The sequence below is a fragment of the Petaurus breviceps genome, unplaced genomic scaffold, assembly GCF_028583685.1.
Source record: "Petaurus breviceps papuanus isolate PSGF00001 unplaced genomic scaffold, PetGlider_PUasm1.0 90845, whole genome shotgun sequence".
NCBI lineage: Eukaryota > Metazoa > Chordata > Mammalia > Diprotodontia > Petauridae > Petaurus > Petaurus breviceps.
The window spans coordinates 5,702,519-5,721,111 of NW_027187359.1; the positions used below are offsets into that span (position 1 = coordinate 5,702,519).

Here is an 18,593-nt window from a genome sequence, read left to right on the forward strand (position 1 = left end):
CAGTATGTGTAGTTATGCAAAATATTTCCATCGTAATTATACTGTGAAAGACTAATTATAATTCCCTCTATCCTATCCCACCCCCCATATATTCTATTTTATCCCTTGACCTCATCCCTTTTCAAAAGTGTTTGCTTCTAACTATCCTCTCCCCCCAATCTACACTCCCTTCTATCATCTTCTATCCCCTCTTATCTCCTTCCCCCCTACTGTCCTGTAGGATAAGATACCCAACTGAGTGTGTATGTTATTCCCTCTTTAAGCCAAATCCAATGAGAGAAAAGTTGACTCATTCCTTTTCACCTTCCTGCTCTTCCCCTCCACAGCCTTCTCCTGCCTCCTTTCTGTGAGATAATCCACCCCATTCTATCTTTCCCCCTCTCCTTCTCCCAATATATTCCTCTCTCACCTCTTAAATTTATTTTTTAGATATCATCCCTTCACATTCAACTCACCCAGTACCCTATGTTTCTTCCATATTAACAACAGATGAAGCATAAAACAGGAGAAAATGTACTCACCTAATGTGTTTGTAATGTCATGGAGAAAATCCAATATAATCTAAGTTAAAGATGACTTTATAGATGACAAGATTTGGATGCTCCCATTTGTTCCTGACATGTGCTAATTATATCAAGCCCAGGAAAACTGTAGAAATTCCTAAATATAATCCATAATCACTCAAATATGTTTAACTGCCCACACAAGAAAAACCAAGAGGATGGAGAAGACCTATTATCCAAATTATGACAATCAATTAAGTGGACAACCTAAAGCCCTTTCCCACAGCTAAAGCAGTGTGTGTATGTGGGGGGGGGGGAGATAAAAATGATTAAAAACCACACAAATAAAAATCAGTCACAACTAAAAGTTATCAAAGAAAAGTGCCAAAATATTTTTTAATGGCATGGAGAAACTGAAACAATTTAAATGCCCAAAACAAAACATACTGAAAAAGAAACATTTTAAGAGGTTCTGAAAGATATGCACACATGGATTAAAAAAAATAATTAAATTAAACAACAACTTAAACACGAGTAAAAAAAAATAAGTATAAAAATAAGACCTTTTAAAAAGCAAAAAAAAATTATGAAAGGAACTAAAACTAGTCTTGGGGGTAATGAGAAAAACAGAAAGAATCAGTTTACAATAACGATATGGTTTCTAATTCCTTTATTCTGCATTTTGCAGAAACTATCTTTATTCATTCTCCTTTGAATGGATTTTATTAATATACTTAATATTCTCCTTAAAAAAGGAGAGCTCAAAGAAAATCTAATGGACAAAAAGTAGAATGATCTCAATAAAGTAAAGAACTCTGGTAATACTGTGTTTTCAGTTATTAACTATGATGTTCTACAAGGTATTTCTCTCAAAAAAGTCTTAGTCATTTTTTCTTAATCTTATTTCATCTCATCTATGAAGTTGCTGAGAATTTTTTATCAACAAATACTAACAGCATTTGGGGACTTAAGTATATTTAGTGGGCAACCCATTTTGATAATGCTGTTAAAAAATCAGCACTAGGAAGAAAGTTGGATTGAGAACACCAGAGAAACATATTTTCACTTTCTTCATCTTCCTCTTTTGTAAATGTGAAAGATTTTTACATGAGTACAGACTCTTTGTTATAAGCATAGATGTGTTCAGTTAGCCTACTAGCATTTGGAAATGCATATTTTATTTGACAGTATTTGTAAATAATGTATTTTCAAAATAACTTTCAATGTCGAAATACTTCCATATGCCATAAATATTGGCTAGGGGAAAAAATGGCTTTACCAGTGTGCTAAGTGGAAAGAAAAATACAGTTTAATGACTATTTTTTACACAACATTATGCTACTTCATGTACAAATTTAGTAACTGTCTCCTTAGAAGTAAGAGTAAACAGCACTTCAGGGTTATGGCCTCACAATTCCAGGAAAGGTACATAGAAGGTCTCATTATAAAATAGAATTAGCAGGAATTCACTGATAATTTACACAGGTTATAAACATGTCAGCTAATGAAAATAAAATTCTGACAAATAAATGAATGAGTGAAAAATATTTAGTAAGTACTTACCAGGTACTTATCATGCCAGGCATAGTGCTAAGTACTAAAAATATACAAAGGAAAGATAGTCCCTTCCTTCAAGGAGCTTACATTCTAAGAGGAAGAGACAATACATACTGGAGTTAAGTGACAGTGATGATAAGTAGAATGATAGGGCGGTTAAATCAGTTAATAAACATTTATTAAGCACTTACTGTGCTAAGGAATGGTAAAAAAAAAAAAAAAAAGACAGTCCCTGCCCTTAAGGACCTTACAATCTAAAGGAGGAAGACAATATATAAAAGGAAGTAGAAAGGAGGTAAGGGAAGATAAGTAGTGCAGGTGTGTGATGGCAAGGTCCAGAGCAGGACATCTGGGTGGAAAACGAAAAGATGACTGGTCTGGACACCCTCTTTACATGGAAGCTCTGAAAATTGCTATCTATCTCCACCCTCTCTAATCGAAGGGAGGGGACTCTTTCCAGAAGCAAAGGTCATACTGACTTGATTACTGTGCCTAGAAATAAAATGGGAAAAGGGTAATGGGAGAGAGCAAGAAGATTGTGTGGTTGGATGGTTGGAGCCATCTAGATCTTACCAATCATCATGGTCCCAGATAAAGAGCTAGAGATGAGGTTAGAAAGATACACAGGGGGAAGCAGAATGGCATGCAAGGAAAATAAAGTGGCTGAATAACTGGGCCCAGATAGAAATAGTGAGTGCTCAGCAATCAGCACAAGTCTCAGAATGAAAACAGGAGAGCCCATTGAGATCTGCTTGAAATAGGGAGGAAGGAGAGAATATTGCATGGTTAAGTGCTTATGATCAGCTAGACTTAATGAGTTCTCAACAAATAGTCAAGTTCCATGGCAGGAGTTTAAGAGATTCAATTTGGAAAAGACATAGCAAGAAACAAGATGGCATTGCAGGAACAGAGTGCAACCAATGCAAAGGTTAGGAAATGTGAAATGGAGTGTTGTATGGGGTTGTTGTTCATTCTTCATTCTTAAAGAGGACTAATGACATCACAAGGGTGATGTCTTGATTTGCAGGTGAATTGGATGTGAGTGGGGCAGAGCAGGGCAAAGCCATGAGCCTTATTCTCTCTCTCCTCCAGTCATCAGAGACCAGGGGCAAGAGAAAGGTCTGGAGGACTGTTGATGACCCTGGATGAAGTAGGTGATCTTGACCTTTCTAAATTAAAGTCTTTCCTAGGTCTCAGTTTGTCTGAGGCAATGCCCATGAAAAGATTAAGGGAGGAATAAGACTTGAGACAAGAGAGCTGAGACAGCAATGAGGAGGTGGGAACCAGCATGTCCTCAGGGTATTTACGTTTACTTATCTCTTGCTAAAGGTGGGAGCAGAGCCTGGCTGAATTTGATTTTGTAGGTAGTTTTACACAAAAATGTTCCATTCTACAACTTTCAAGGAATCATCTGAAGAAGCAGTCAGAATCTCAGAATTGAAAGATTCCTGAGGCCATCTAGATAAATATATACCTGAACAAGAAGTCATTCTATAACACAACCAACAAGTGACCATCTAGCCTTTGTTTAAAAACCTCTAGAAATAGGGAGCCATATATGCCCTGAGACAGTCCATGTTATCTCTGGAGAGCTCTAATGTTAGAAAGTTTCTCCTTAAATGGACCAAAAATCTGCCTCTCTACAACTCTGACCCATTGCTCCTTGGACCCCCTTGGACACCATTGACCCATCAAACAAAACACAGGACTAATCCCCCTCATACATGAAAGCCCCTGAAATATTGTAGATGATATTATACCAATATTTGTGCATGTTGTAAGCCCTACCCCTTTCACAATGGAGTGTATGCTCTTTGATAGTAGGGATAGTATCACTTTAATTTTTTTACCCCCAACACCAACTACCTTGTACATGATAGGCATTTAACCAATATTTCATGTACCATACAATATCGAACAGATCTCAAAAAGGCACCATCTAGTTCAACCTATATAGGAATTTCTCCTATAACTCACATGAACATTGGCCCTCCTGACTTCATTTAAAGAAAAACATCTAGTGAAGAAAAACTCACAGTGACTTGCAAACAGGAAGGTTTTCTCTGAAATACATTAAACTGAACTTACTATCTCTTAATAATGGGTATGGACTCTGGACCCTCCCACTGATGAGGTCAGGCTCTGAGAATCCCCTTGAGCTCTCCTTGAATCTTTGAGGTACAGGCTCTGGGAACCCCCCTTGAAATCTGATTAAATCTTCCCATTTGATGAGGCATTTGCATGAGGCCATAAGCCTCACATTGTGGCTGGGCCCAAACCTCTGTTACTAGACTTCCCACCATTGAGCCTATCAAAATATCAATCCACCCTTGAACTGGCCTAGCCAACCATTGTCTGTAGTCTCCAGGTAGCCTCCAGCAACTTCCCACCCTTAATTACTCATTGACCTCAGCTGACTTCTCTTGAAGACCCTCCGCAAACTCTTCCTCCAGACCACCCCTAGATTCCTCCCACAACTTTCTGTATATAAGATCCCATCTTCCCTCCATGTGGTGTGAGAGCACCATAGAATGACCTAGCACAGACTTACTTTGTGTCCAATACAAGAAACTTTTAATAAACTTTGCTTTTCTTTGGCTGAAAGAAGACTTGAGTTGAATTCATTCAGCAGGACCTGGTGTGTTGGTATTTTGGGGTATCCAGAGCAACCCTAACCCTTTTTATGGGTAACCTCTTCACTACCCTTGTAACTTTCCCATGAATTTCAGGAACCCAGACCATCCCAGTAATCCTTTCATTGTTGCACCCCCAACCCAACCCTTCATTCAATGTTACCTCCAGACCACCCCAGGCTATTCACCATTCCTTAATCCCATCCAAATTTTCCCACAGTCTTTATCCATATAAAATATAAGTCTTGTCCTATCAAATGTGTAGATTTACTAGGAATCTCAATCACCCCAACCAGTGTTTTAATAAACTACTTGGGCTGGGGGCGGAGCCAAGATGGTGGAGTAGAAGCACGACCCTCCTGCGGCTCAGGCTTCCACCCTCCCCAATCCATGTAAAAAGGGGACTCTAAACAAACTTTGGAGCTGCAGAACCCACAAAATGACACAGAGAAGCTAACCTCCCGCTGAGGACAGCCCAGCAGGCCTTCAGGAATCGGCCAGCGCAGTGCTCTGGGAGCCGAGCCCAGCACCACACTGAGGCTTTAGCCCCAGGGCGGGCCTGACCAGCCGCCAGCCAGAGGGACTCCAGATCAGCAGCAGCTGTGGCCGTTTCCAGATTTATCAATACATAGATGCGAAGGACAAGTGAGAGGCCAGTGCAGTCTGGACTTTGGGACCCAGTAAGTGGGAGTGCGTGGCTTTTACCCCCGGGGCGAGAAACTACTGAGACGCCTGCACAGTCAGCCCCACGTGGCGGCTTCAGCTCCTGGCCTGCAGAGTGTAGGGGGAACAAGCAACAGTCTGAGGGGTAATCGCTCTTGCTTTAACCTGCTTGGATCTGGATTGCAGTCTAGGGTGGAGGTCCTGGGGTGTGTGTCCAGCTTGCCAGAGCGTGTGGAGACCTCAGAGAGGGCACCCATCTAATACCTCCAGCAGCTGAGAAAACCCCAGCGTTTGGGACGAAAACTCCCCTGTCTGGTGGCAGAGTCCTACTGTGGCAAAAAGCCCAAAAGTCAAATAATTGAGTGGCAAAATGAGCAGGCAAAGGAAACAAAGCAGACAGAAGATTCCAACATTACACTCCTATTTTGGGGATAAGAAGGAGCAAGGCATGGAACAGGAGGAAAACAGTGAAGTCAGAACTCCTGCACCAAAAGCTTCAAAGGAAAATACAAGCTGGTTACAGGCCATAGAGGACCTTAAGAAGCAGATAAGAGAAGTGGAGGAAAAATTGGGAAGAGAAATGAGAACAATGAAAGAAAATTATGAAATGAGAGTCAACAGCCTGACTGAAGAAAATAACACCTTAAAAAACAGACTGACTCAAATGGCAAAGGAGGCTCAAAAAGGCAATGAGGAGAAGAATGCCTTAAAAAGTAGAATTTGCCAGATGGAAAAAGAATCTCAAAAGCTCACTGAGGAGAATCATTGCTTCAGAATTAGATTGGAGCAAATGGAAGCTAATGACTTTATGAGAAATCAAGATGCTGTTAAACAGATCCAAACAAATGAAAGAATAGAAGGCAATGTGAAATATCTCATGGGAAAAACCACTGACCTGGAAAATAGATCCAGGAGAGATCATTTAAAAATTATTGGACTGCCTGAGAGCCACGACCAAAGTAAGAGCCTGGAAAGCATCCTCCGGGAAGTTCTCAAAGAAAACTGCCCTGATGTTTTAGAACCAGAGGGCAAAATAGAGGTTGAAAGAATCCACCGATCACCTCCTGAAAAAGATCCCAAAAAGAAAACTCCTAGGAATATTATAGCCAGGTTCCAGAATTCCCAGATTAAGGAGAGAATATTACAAGCAGCCAGGAAGAAACAATTTGAATATTGTGGAAACACAATCAGGATAACCCAGGATCTGGCAGCTTCTACACTGAGGGATCGAAGGGCCTGGAATTGATATTCCGGAGGTCAAGGGAGCTGGGATTAAAACCAAGAGTCACCTACCCAGCAAAATTGAGTATCATGTTTCAGGGGAAAATATGGTCATTCAGTGGAATACAGGACTTTCAAGCATTCTTGCTGAAAAAACCAGAGTTGAATAGAAAATTTGACATTCAGATACAAGAAGCAAGAGAAGCATGAGAAGGTAAACAGGGAAAAGAAATCATAAGGAACTTATCAAAGTTGAACTATTTTTTTTTTTTAAGCAATCAGGGTTGAGTGGCTTGCTCAGGGTTGCACGACCAGTTGTTGTTTCTGGGTGTGGTGCTGGGTGTCTGGGCCCGGATTTGATCCGGGTCGTCTCAGCACTGGGGCCGGTGCTCTTGCTTGCTGAGCCACCTGGCCAAAGTTGAACTATTAACATTCCTACATGGAAAAACAATAATTGTAACTTATGAAACTTTTCTCAGTAGTTGAAGGGATTAGAAATATATATATATATGTCTTTATATGAGGGTATGCGAGCATATGAATACATATGTGAATGTGTATATACATTTACAGGTATACATAGATAGAGGGAACGGGACCAATTTAACGGGAAGGGATGATACTTAAAAGGTGAAATTAAGAGATGAGAGGAGACGGGGAGAGACAGAGTAGGGCAGCTATCTCATACAGAAGAGGCAAGGGAAAATGGTTACAATGGAGGGGAAGAATAGGAAGGCAAAAGGGAATGGGTCAACCTTACTCCTATTGAATCTGGCTTGAGGAGGGAGGGAAATACACACTAAATAGGGGATCTCACCCTCCAGGAGAATAGGGGGGGAAGGGGATGTGAGGGGGGATGATGGAAGGGAGGGCAGGCTGGGGGGGAGGGAAGGTGGAAGCACCCACTTGTGAAAAGGGACAGGATCAAAGTAGAGAATAGAACAAGTGGGAGGTGGGATAGGAGGGAGGGAAATATAGTCAGTCTTTTACAATACATCTACTATGTTATTGTTTTGCATTAGCCGCACATGTACAACCTATACTGAACTGCTTGTCTCCCCAGTGGGGGTGGGTGGCAGGGGGGGAAGGGAATGAATCTGGAATTGAAAGTTTTAAAATCAAATATTCAAATATATGTATATATATATATATATATATGTGTGTGTGTGTGTGTGTGTGTATATATATACTATTATTAATACCATCTTACATGTTATTAAGAAAAAAAAATATATACAGGCACTGAGGCATAGAGATCCACTGGAAAAGTTGAAACGGGTATGGGAGAAAATATGGGAGAGAGCAGATTGGAGGTGGGGATATCCTGTGGGACTGCTGTTTTGGGGGGATGGGTGAGGGAAAAACGGGGAGAAAATTTGTAACTCAAAATCTGGCGGAAACGAATGATGTAAATCAGAAGTTAATAAAGCATTTAAAAATAAAAAATAAAAAAAAAACAGAAAAAAAAAGGTTTAAAAAAAAAAAACTACTTGGACTGGAGGAGGCTTGAGTGCCTGAATTCTTTCAAGGCAGACCCATGTCCTTTGCCCTTGAATTTTGGAGCTCCCAAGACCCCCAGATTACAACACTATTCTGCTCTTGGAAAGTTCTAATTCTTAGGAAGTTTTTTCTTGTAAAATCTGTTTTTCTAAAAAAAAAAAGTAAAAACAAAATTTTAAATCTGTCTTTGTGTAAGAAAGACCACTGCTTCTAGTTGTACCTTTTGAGGCCAGGAAGAAGTCTAATTCTTCTATATGAAAGCCTTTCAAATATTTAAAGACAGCTATTTACTTCTTTCCCAAGTCTTTTTATAAAAGGCTAAATATAAGGATATATTTAGGAATTACATTAAAATAATCTCCTAAAACATGATCTCAACACTTTTTACCATGCTGGTTATGCTCTCAATACTGCCTAGCCAGTCAATGTCTTTAAAATGTAGTGCCAAGGGGCGGCCAGGTAGCACAGCAAGTAAGAGCACCGGCTCCAGTGTTGAGAAGACCTGGAGATCGAATCCCGGGCTCAGACACTCAGCACCCACCCAGAAACACCTGGCCGTGTAACCTTGAGCAAGTTACTTAACCCCAATTGCTAAAAAAAAAAAAACGTAGTGCCAAGAACAGAATACAATACTCTAGATGTAGTCTGACAAGGGCCAAGTACAGTAGGACTATCATATACCCAACCCTGGATGCTATGTTTCTCAATGTAGTCTAAGATCAAATTAGCATTTTTGGCTATTATATCACCCTCTTGACACATACTGAGCTTATATATATTTCATTAAAACATTTTTTAGATGAACTACTGAGTGCAATCATCTATCTTCCTCTAGTTAAGTTGACCTTTTGAGTAAAGGCCTAGTGACATGTATAAATACTTTATCTTAAGTATAAAAATGAGTTATTTCAATAAAATATGTACACAAAGGATTTGTGGCTCAATCAGCATGGAGAACTTCTACCAATGTATATTACAACCCATTTATAAAACATAGATTAAGTTTTAGGAAGTTGCTTCTAGAGGGAATGAAAACTTTTACTCATCATAACCTATAATCAAGTTTCATGATTTTTTTACAGGCATGCACAAACAAAAAGTTCTTAATTACAAAATGTTCCCCTTGCCCAGTTTTACTTTTGGTTCTCTCAACTGTGTCTTGCTCCAATCCCTAAATCCTTTATATTCTAGAAGCCATTTCAAAAGCAATTAGGTAGTCAAATCTACCCCAAAGTAAGAGGATTAAGTCCCTACTAGCTCTAAGAGTCTAAGAAAATTATATAACAGCAATTGTACCTACCTGCTGTGGAAAACATGTTCGTACTGAATGCTCTGTGTACCCAAAAGAAGGGCCTTCAAAAACAGCTGTAGGGAGCTTCAAAACTTCTTTCAGAAACTGGTCAAACTTATTAAATATCATTAAGCCATTGGAATCTGACATCTGAGAGAAAATATCTAGAAGAACAAAACAGAATGAAAAAAGTCAGAATATTATGTTACATCATATATAATATACAAAATACTACATAGCTCTTGCCACCACTTAACAATTTAGAAGTATCTGAAAAATAACTATGATTTTCAGACAAGGATATAATCTACTTGCGTTCTTTCTTGTTCTTACTTAAACGGTGGCTCATTCTGTGTAAAACATTCACCCTTTTTCTACTTATGATAGAATGCAACCTAGCAATTTAATCTTATGAATGTGCTTATAAGAGTCAGCTTTTCCTATATACCTTGATCTTCTTTTTTTGCATTTATGAAAGATGCTTTTGTGTGTGTATATATATGTTTCTGTGTATACGTATATATCTATTATATATAGACATATACGTATGTACACACATACACTTGAGTACCAGTAAAGTGTCATAAGTGCCAATACTAGTATATGTTGGTGAAGGGTATTCAAAGGGAATGATACCTGTGTGCCAGAGATATGACTCAAAAATATAAGAGCTGGAAGGCCCTTACTGACCATCTAGTCTAACTCCTTACAGACAAGAAAACTGGGGCCTACAGAAATATACTTAATATGTATGATTCAATGGGTAGAAAGAGTGTATGTCCATTTTCTGTTCAAAGTACATTAAACTGAAATAGGAAGGCTATGGAGAGAAATGATTCTTAAATGGCAAATTATTGGGGAGATCCAGTGTTTTTTCCTTTCCTATATCCTCATGCTCTACAAGGGCAAACCAGCACCTGAAGAATATTGCAGATGATGAGATTGGATTAACTTTCTCTTCAATCTCCTTCAGATTCCACCCCAGTGTGGAAGCCCATTGTGTTGTACTCAGGCTTGGGGTGGGGTGGAGTCTGGTAGTGAAAGTAATGGCTCCTCACTAGAAAGGGTTCACTTCTCATTATAATACTCATTTTTCTCCTTAATTGTTGATTGCCACCCTCTTTTCCAAGGGCATATAAATGTTGAATGGGTTCTAGGAAGGGACTTTGGAATTCAAGAAAGCCACTGATCCCTTTTATTAATTACTCACTAGCATAATTAAATGACTACCCAGTAAATGATTAATCAAATCAAATTACCCTAAAACTATTTCTCTTGAACTTTTTATACATCACACTACCTTAAATCCAAATTCCTTCCATCTCAGGTACAGTGTGAAGTTTCATACAGAGGCAGCTAGTGGTGTAGTGGATAGAGTGCTAGGTCTGAAATCAGGAAGACCTGGGTTCAAATCAAGCCTCAAACACTACTAGTTGTGTGACCCTGGGTATGTCACTTAATCTCTGCTTACCTCAGTTTCCTCAACTATAAAATGTGGGTAGTAATAGCATCCACTTCACAGAATTGTTATCAGGATCAAATGAGATAATATTTGTAAAAAAAATAAAAATAAAAAGTGCTTAATACAGTGCCTGCTCCATAGCAGGTTCTATATAAATACTTATTCCCTTCCTTTCCCCTTTTCCTAGCCACTTCCACATAAGGGTAGCCAGGTAATCAAATTAACATTTGTCTACTAAATTTGTTTTACATTCTGTTTGGAAACGAAGATTTCTATGATGCCAACTACTTAATCTTTTTCCACCTAAAGTTAATACTGAATTCTCCTCAGAAACAATGAAGCTAGGCTGAGGAAATGGAGGAAGAAGAATAACCATGCATTTAGAAACCACATGTTCACTAAATGAGTAGAAGTTTAGACAGGAAGTCCTATGCATCACAGATGGACAAACTCCTAAGTCAAACAAACATAACAAAGAGAGCAATCAGCTCTTCCCAAATCCTTTTGTCCAACATGAAAGGTCATCCCATCAAGGATATAAAGGAAGCAGCAAGAAGAGAAACACAAAAAGGAGGTTCGAGAGAACCAAACACAGATGGGCTGGAATTATCAACATAGTTGCTGTCTAGAGAATCCACTAAATCCAGGATTCCAGAGCCTCAGAACTAGTAATGACCTGGACCTGGTCTATTCCTCCACTGGCATCTGCTTCTAGTCTCTATCTCCAACTACTGAAGATAGTGGCTGCTGGAGTCCTTTCCCAGCTTCCCTCCTGTGCTGTAGACTAGAAGCCTGGTCCATGGATAAACACAAGTAGAGCCCATGGAAGACCTAACCAGAGGTCAGACTGAATTAATACAAACCCATGGAAACTCTTGCATGTTTATAGAACATTCAGGCCTGAGTGGAAATATACTTATCTGCTCTGAACTGACCACAACCTAAGAAATTACTGGCCCACCTTAACCAAGTTCAAGAAAAAATGAAGGGAACTCTCATCTTTTCACCTCAACCCTCCCCAAATCACACTGCAATGGGCTGAAAGCTATGGATGTCCCCACTTCTCAGTCACTATATTTTTGGCCAATGGTAGAAGATCATACTTCCCTGCAGTCCATATCCAATCAAGCCTGAGGCCTGGGAAGAACTACAACCATTAATTGAAAAATTCCTTGCCAATCTCCATGTAACACCCCAGTTCTTCCTGTGAAAAAGTCTAAAGGAGAATACTGCATGGTTCAAGATCTCAGGGCTGTTCACAAAGCTGTCATCCCTATACACCCCATAGTCCCCAATCCATATACAATACTTATTCCGATCCCTGGGGGTACCCAATGGTTTTCCACCCTAGATCTAAAAGATGCCTTTTTCTGTATACCTCTGCACACAGACTTACAATTTATTTTTGCATTTGAATGGATACTTCCTGGGGAAGCAAGTCCATGTCAGCTCACATGGACAGTCTTGCCCCAAGGGTTTTGGGACAGCCCACATTTATTTGACCAAGCTTTGGGAAGGGATTTAAGCGATCTGAAATTAACAATAGCAGCTTAATCCAGTATGTGGATGATATCCTTATTTGTAGCCCCACCCAGGAGGCATCTTTGGCCGCTGCTACCTACACCCTTAATTTCTTGGGTAGTTGAGGTTATAGGGTCTCTTTGGATAAAGTCCAAAGTCCAAAGGACACCAGTCTGTAAAGTATCTGGGCCATGAACTAACTCCCACCTCTCTCCTTAACCCCTGAGAGGAAAAGGACAATCTTGTCTATACCTATTCCAGCCACTAAAAAATAACTTCAAACTTTTCTAGGTATGGCTGGGTTTTATAGACTCTGGATCCCAAATTTTGGCCTTATTGCTAAGCCTCTCTATGCTTCCACTCAGAGCCCTGACTTACTCCCTCTAGAGTGGGCCCCAATCAGACTTAAGCTTTTGAGACTCTGAAAGCTAAATTGACCATCACACCAGCATGAGCCCTACCTGATCTAGGAAAACCTTTCACTCTGTATGTAGAGGAAAGGAGAGGACAGGCTCTGGGAGTCCTAATGCAGTCCTTAGGACCTGACCCCAGGCCAGTTGCCTATTTTTCAAAACAATTAGACTCTGCAGCTGCAGGATGGCCTTCATGCCTCCAGGCAGTAGCTGCTACAGCCATTCTAATTGAGGAAGCCTCTAAACTTACACTTGATCAGCCCCTGAAAGTTCTAACTCCCCATTAAGTTCAGAGCATCCTGGAAGCAAAGGGCCACCAGGGGATGGCTAGTGGCAGGCTCACCAAATATCAAGGCTTGCTCTTAGATACCCCTGACCTAACCCTTTGGGTGTGCTGCACACTTAACCCGGCAACCCTCCTCCCAGACAGTGTCCACTCAGATGTCCTGGTTCATGATTGTGAGGAGACCTTGGACTGTGTTTATGCCAGTCGAGCTGATTTGAAAGATTCTTCTCTCCCAAACCCCAAAGTGGTCTGGTACACAGATGGTTCAAGCTTTATTGAACAAGGGGTCAGGAAAAGTGGATATTCAGTGGTCAGCCTCTGCCAAACCATAAAGGCCAAACCTCTGCCCCATGGGACCTCTGCCCAGAAGGCAGAATTGATAGCACTCACCAGAGCCCTAGAGCTAGAGGAAAATAAACGAGTAAACATCTTCACTGACTCAAAACATCCTTTCCATGTTCTACATGCCCATGGAGCAATTTGGAAAGAAAGATGATATCTGACAGCAAAAAATTCCCCTATTAAACACACACAGGAGATTTCACATCGCCTCCAAGCTCTTCAAAAACCCTCTGAAGCAGCTGTTATCTTTTGCAAAGGCCACCAGAAAGGGGAAACTGATCAGGCTGTGGGAAATTGCCTGGCTGACATTGCAGCAAAGAATGCTGCCCACCAATGCTGCCTGCCTATACTGGCTTCCTTACTCCCACAGCTCCCTGATTCCTTTACACCTTCTTACAGCCCTCAGGAATAGGCCCTTGCTAAGGAAAGGGGATACTATCTTTCCTCTTCTGGGTGGTTTCAAGCACCCTCAGGACAACTTCTTATCCCAGGGGAAAGTCAGTGGAAGCTTCTTTTTGGCTTATACTGGTCACACACCTAGGGAAGAATGCCCTCCAGTCTCTGATAAAGCCCATTTTTACTGGCAGTAAGGTAGGAGAAACCATCAGATAAGTCTGTTGGGTCTGCCCAACCTGTGCTCAGTGAATCCTGAAGGGGCAGTCAAACCTCCTCCCCTTTAAAAACCTGTTCAGAGGAGGGGTACCTACCCAGGTGAAGACTGGCAGATAGACTTTACACATATGCCCCCATGTAGGGGTTTCAAATTTCTTTTGTTTTTTGTTGACACCTTTACTAATTGGGTAGAAACTTCCCCTTGCAGAACTGAAAAGGCTCAGGAAGTATCAAATTTGCTATTAAAGGAAATTATATCTTGTGTTGGCTTGCCTGGCTCCTTACAAATCAACAATGGCTCAGCTTTTATTTCACAGATAACCCAGGCAGTGGCAAAGATACTTAAAATCACTTACCACCTCCACTCAACCTGGAATCCAAAATCCTCTGGTAAAGTAGAGAAAATGAATCATACCCTTAAGCAGGTCCTTACTAAGCTATGCATAGAAACCCGAGAAGATTGGGTTAAGAATCGCTCCATTGGGCTGTTCAGAGTCTGAATCACACCTCAGGAAAATATCAAGCTTAGTGCCTTTGAACTCACATATGAGAGTCCCTTCCTAACCTCTGACATCCAGGTGGACCCAGAACAGCATTTAATTACCCAATTTGCAACTCACTTAGGAGCTGTCAAGAATGCTCTGACTGAATATGCCAATAAGTATCTCCTAAAACCTCTTGGCAATGAAAAGGAGTGTCCTGCTACAGTACAACCTGGAGATTGGGTCTACTTAAAGTCCTGGAAAACCCAAAAGGGAGAACAGTTAGATGTCAAATGGAAGGGACCCTACCAAGTCATACTCACCACTCCAAGGGCAGTAAAACTTGAAGGTCTCTCCTGCTGGACTAATAATTCTAGGATTAAAACAGTACCACCTCTTTCTTTCCTGCTCCCCCCCCCCCCCACTCCAGAATATAGCTGTGAACCATTGGAGGACCTCAAGCTACGGTTTAGAAAGGCCCCAGCCCCCTCTAGCAAAAAGGATAAAAAGAGGTGAAATTATACCTGCCCTTTTCCTTTTGGCCTTGCCATAGTCATCTTTAATTCCAACCAGGAAAATTGTCTTTTTTTACCAGGGAAATTGTCTTTGCTCTATTCTTTTTTTTTTGGTGCTTGTTTGGTCTTTATTAGTTTAACCTCCTTACCAGGTTTGTCTCCTCCAGGGTTCAAGCTATCAACCCCTGGATGACTACTAAGGCCATGCAAATCTCCAACTGAATCCAAGTTCTCCAGCCCACTGGACCCGGCATCATCCACATTTCAGAGTCTGACCCCTTGAATGTGAAGTCTGACCCCCTTGAATGGGACCCAGATAGGCAGGGACAGCTCTATGCCCCTTGCCAACAGGAAGCACTTTCAGAAGCTGAGACCTTCACCCTATACCGCAAAGGAATTTGGGTCCCATTTGTTTGAGGGGGGAATGATGAGGGACAGGCTCTGGGACCCTCCCTTGAACTCTAATTGAATTGTTCCATTTGATAAGGCATTTGCATGAGGCCATAAGCCTTACATTGTGGCTGGGCCCAGACCTCTGTTACTAGCCTAGCCCTCCACTGTCCATCTACTTCCTACCCTTGATCCTATAAAAATATCAATCCACACTTGAATTGGCCTAGCCAACCATGTCCGTAGCCTCCAGGTAGCCTCCAGCAATTTCCCACCCTTAATCACTCATTGACCTCATCTGACTTCTCCTGAAGACCCTCCCCAAACTCCTCCTCTAGACCACCCCTAGATTCCTCCCATAACTTTCTGTATGTAAGATCCCATCTTCCCTCTATGTGGTGAGAGACTGCCATAGAATAGTGAGAGCACCATAGAATGACCTAGCACAGACTTACTCTGTGTCCAATACAAACGAACTTTTAATAAACTTTGCTTTTCTTTGGCTGAGAAAAGACTTGAATCTAATTCATTCAGCAGGACTCAGAGTGTTGGTATTTTGGGGTCTCCAGAGCAACCCTAACCTTCTTTATGGGTGACCTCTTAACATAGTTATTACATTAAAGGACCAAAAAAGACTTCCAAAGCAGTTTTCAAAAAATACAACAGACACAGCAGCAACTAGAGAACGTGTTAATTAAAGGAAAAACATGTTTAGTAATAGAAATGAAAAGATAATTAATGAATTTGGAAGACAAAGTAATAAATTTGTAGGATAAAGCAAGAAGCACAAACAATATTAATCAATAGATTAACAATAGGATCCTCAAAAAAGAAAATAATAGCTTGCATTTAATAACAGGTAGCATTTATATAGTGCTTTAAGATTTTTTAAGTGCTTTGGAAATACTATCTCATTTTATCCTTACATCATTGGGAGTTTGGTGCTGTAATTATCCTCATCTTTACAGATTAGGAAACAAATTCAGTGACTTGCTTCAAGACACACAGCTAGGAAGGGTAATATTTGAAGGGAAATATGGAAGCCCATATTTGAACTAGGGTCATTCTGACTCCAGTTCCAGCATCAAGTCCACTTATGCCACCTAGTTGCCACAGCTAGAATACACAAGTAACTAGAGAACATCTTTCTTTAGTGACTTTGATCAAGGAACTTTCTACAGGCAGAAAGAAAATACAAGACACCAGAAAGGGGAAATTCTGAGCTTAATCCCAAAGGTATATAATCATAAAGCATATACAAAAATATTATTTAGTTATCAATTTTTTAAAAATTGTAATCACTCAGAGAAATATGATTAGAGGAAAAGCATCAAAGTTGTGCAAAAACATGCAAGAGTTTATAAATAAGTATACAAGACAAGACTCCAAATTTATATGCATGTAACCATGTATAATATAAGCATGACTATATTATTCATACACAGAACTCACTTCAAAGATAAATAAAATATGGGAAAATTTCTTAACAACTGACAACATGAAAGATATTCCTTACAAGCAGGAGAAAAGAAAATTCAAAATGACTGAACAAATTATTTATGAAAATAACATACCTGAAGCCCCTAATTACCTTATGTTAAGATTTAATGTATAGATGTTAATACATATATTTAAGATCTAAGAAACCTAACTATAATAGAAATAATTTGGGACAAAATGTACATTTCACTAATTAACATGAAGTGTAAAACACATTAAAATCCATATCTACTATTACAAATGGCATCAAGCAAACATGAAAAAGTCATAAGAACAAAAAAGGGAAAGGAGGAAGAAAGGAGATGACAATCTCAAAGACAAAAAGCTCCTCTATCTGGACTAATAAAGGGGTTTAAAACTCAAGGAAGTATAAGAATGAAATGTTTGAAGCCTAGTAATAAATTTTTTAATCTACTATTTGTTTTTTTTTTAAAGCAATTGGGGTTAAGTAACTTGCTCAAGGTTACATGGCCAGTTATTTCTGGGTGTGGTGCTGAGCATCTGAGCCCGGATTTGATCCAGGTCATCCCGACACTGGAGCCGCACCTTACTCGCTGAGCCACCTGGCCGCCCCTTCCCTTTTCTTTTTATGTGTATTTCAGTTCTGCACTTTTATCCCATATAATACTCTGAATTTATCTGGAAAGGCTATTGCAGGAATTGGTCTATGGTGGGTGAAGGCTAATCCTCTAACATGACTTCTCCCATTTCTTTACATTCCACTTCTGATTCTATTTGCCTATGTACTTTTAGAAAGCAATCTCATCATAACCTTATGATTATTGTTGTCATTTTTTTTAACTCAATAGATGTCCTATTCATTCTGGATTTTTTTCTTTTAACACTCTACTGGTAGGGTAATTTATTTCATTTAGAATTCCTTTCTTGCTTACTTTATCTACTTTATTGGGTTTTTAGATTTTTCTGAGTCAAATAATAAACTCATATCTATTTTGTTTTGTTTTTTAGGAATTCTTCAAATGCCTTTTATTGAATGCCTGTCTTTTTTCATTGCTGATTAGGCTCAGATTTGTAAGATGTCATTTTAGGTTGCATTCTGAGCTCTTTTACTTTTCAAAATATATTATTTCTCTTTCTTCTGCCATTTCTGTGGATAGAGAATTCTTCTGTTATTAGAATCTCCATTCCTTTATATTTGAAGATAATTTGCATACTGCTTGCATTGCTTATTTTTTGTAATTGGAACTATTAGATTTAACCACTCTGTGTCTTGGAGTTTGAAGTATAGGGTGTTGTTGGGGGGTTTTTCCCTAGAAACAATCTGTACATTTTTTTCAATTGGTGCTTTGTCTTCTGTACTCAGAAGTTCTGGGCAGTATAACTTGGCATGACTAATGGTCCTTAAACTGTCTTCTATACATCCTGTCTTCAAGATCAATGAGTTTTGATTGAATAAAGGTAGTGTGTGTGTGTGTGTGTATGTGTGTGTGTTTAATGTTATAGAGCTAAAAAAAATAGTAAAATTTATCTGGAAGAATAAAAGTTCAAGAATAACCAGGGAATCAATGAAAAAAATGTGAAGGAAGGCAGTCTAGCTGAACCAGATTCCAAACATTACAAAGCAGTAAACAATCTGATATTGGCTAATAAATAGACTGGTGAGTCAGTGGACTAGCTAAGGTACCCAATACACAGTAGTAAATGACAACAGTAATCTAGTGTTTGATAAACCCAAAGATCC

At 39.8% G+C, this 18,593-nt stretch overlaps 1 protein-coding gene across 11 annotated transcripts in view; it reads right to left on the bottom strand.

Annotated features, from left to right (window-relative positions):
- The window catches only part of DTNB (dystrobrevin beta), a 375,244-nt gene that overhangs the window by 267,688 nt on the left and 88,963 nt on the right, over nt 1-18,593 (bottom strand). For all 11 annotated transcript variants that reach the window (XM_069071996.1, XM_069072001.1, XM_069071997.1 and 8 more), the window contains one exon: nt 9,378-9,532. In XM_069071996.1, the coding sequence (XP_068928097.1) occupies nt 9,378-9,532 (155 nt within the window). The remainder of the gene's footprint in view (nt 1-9,377; nt 9,533-18,593) is intronic.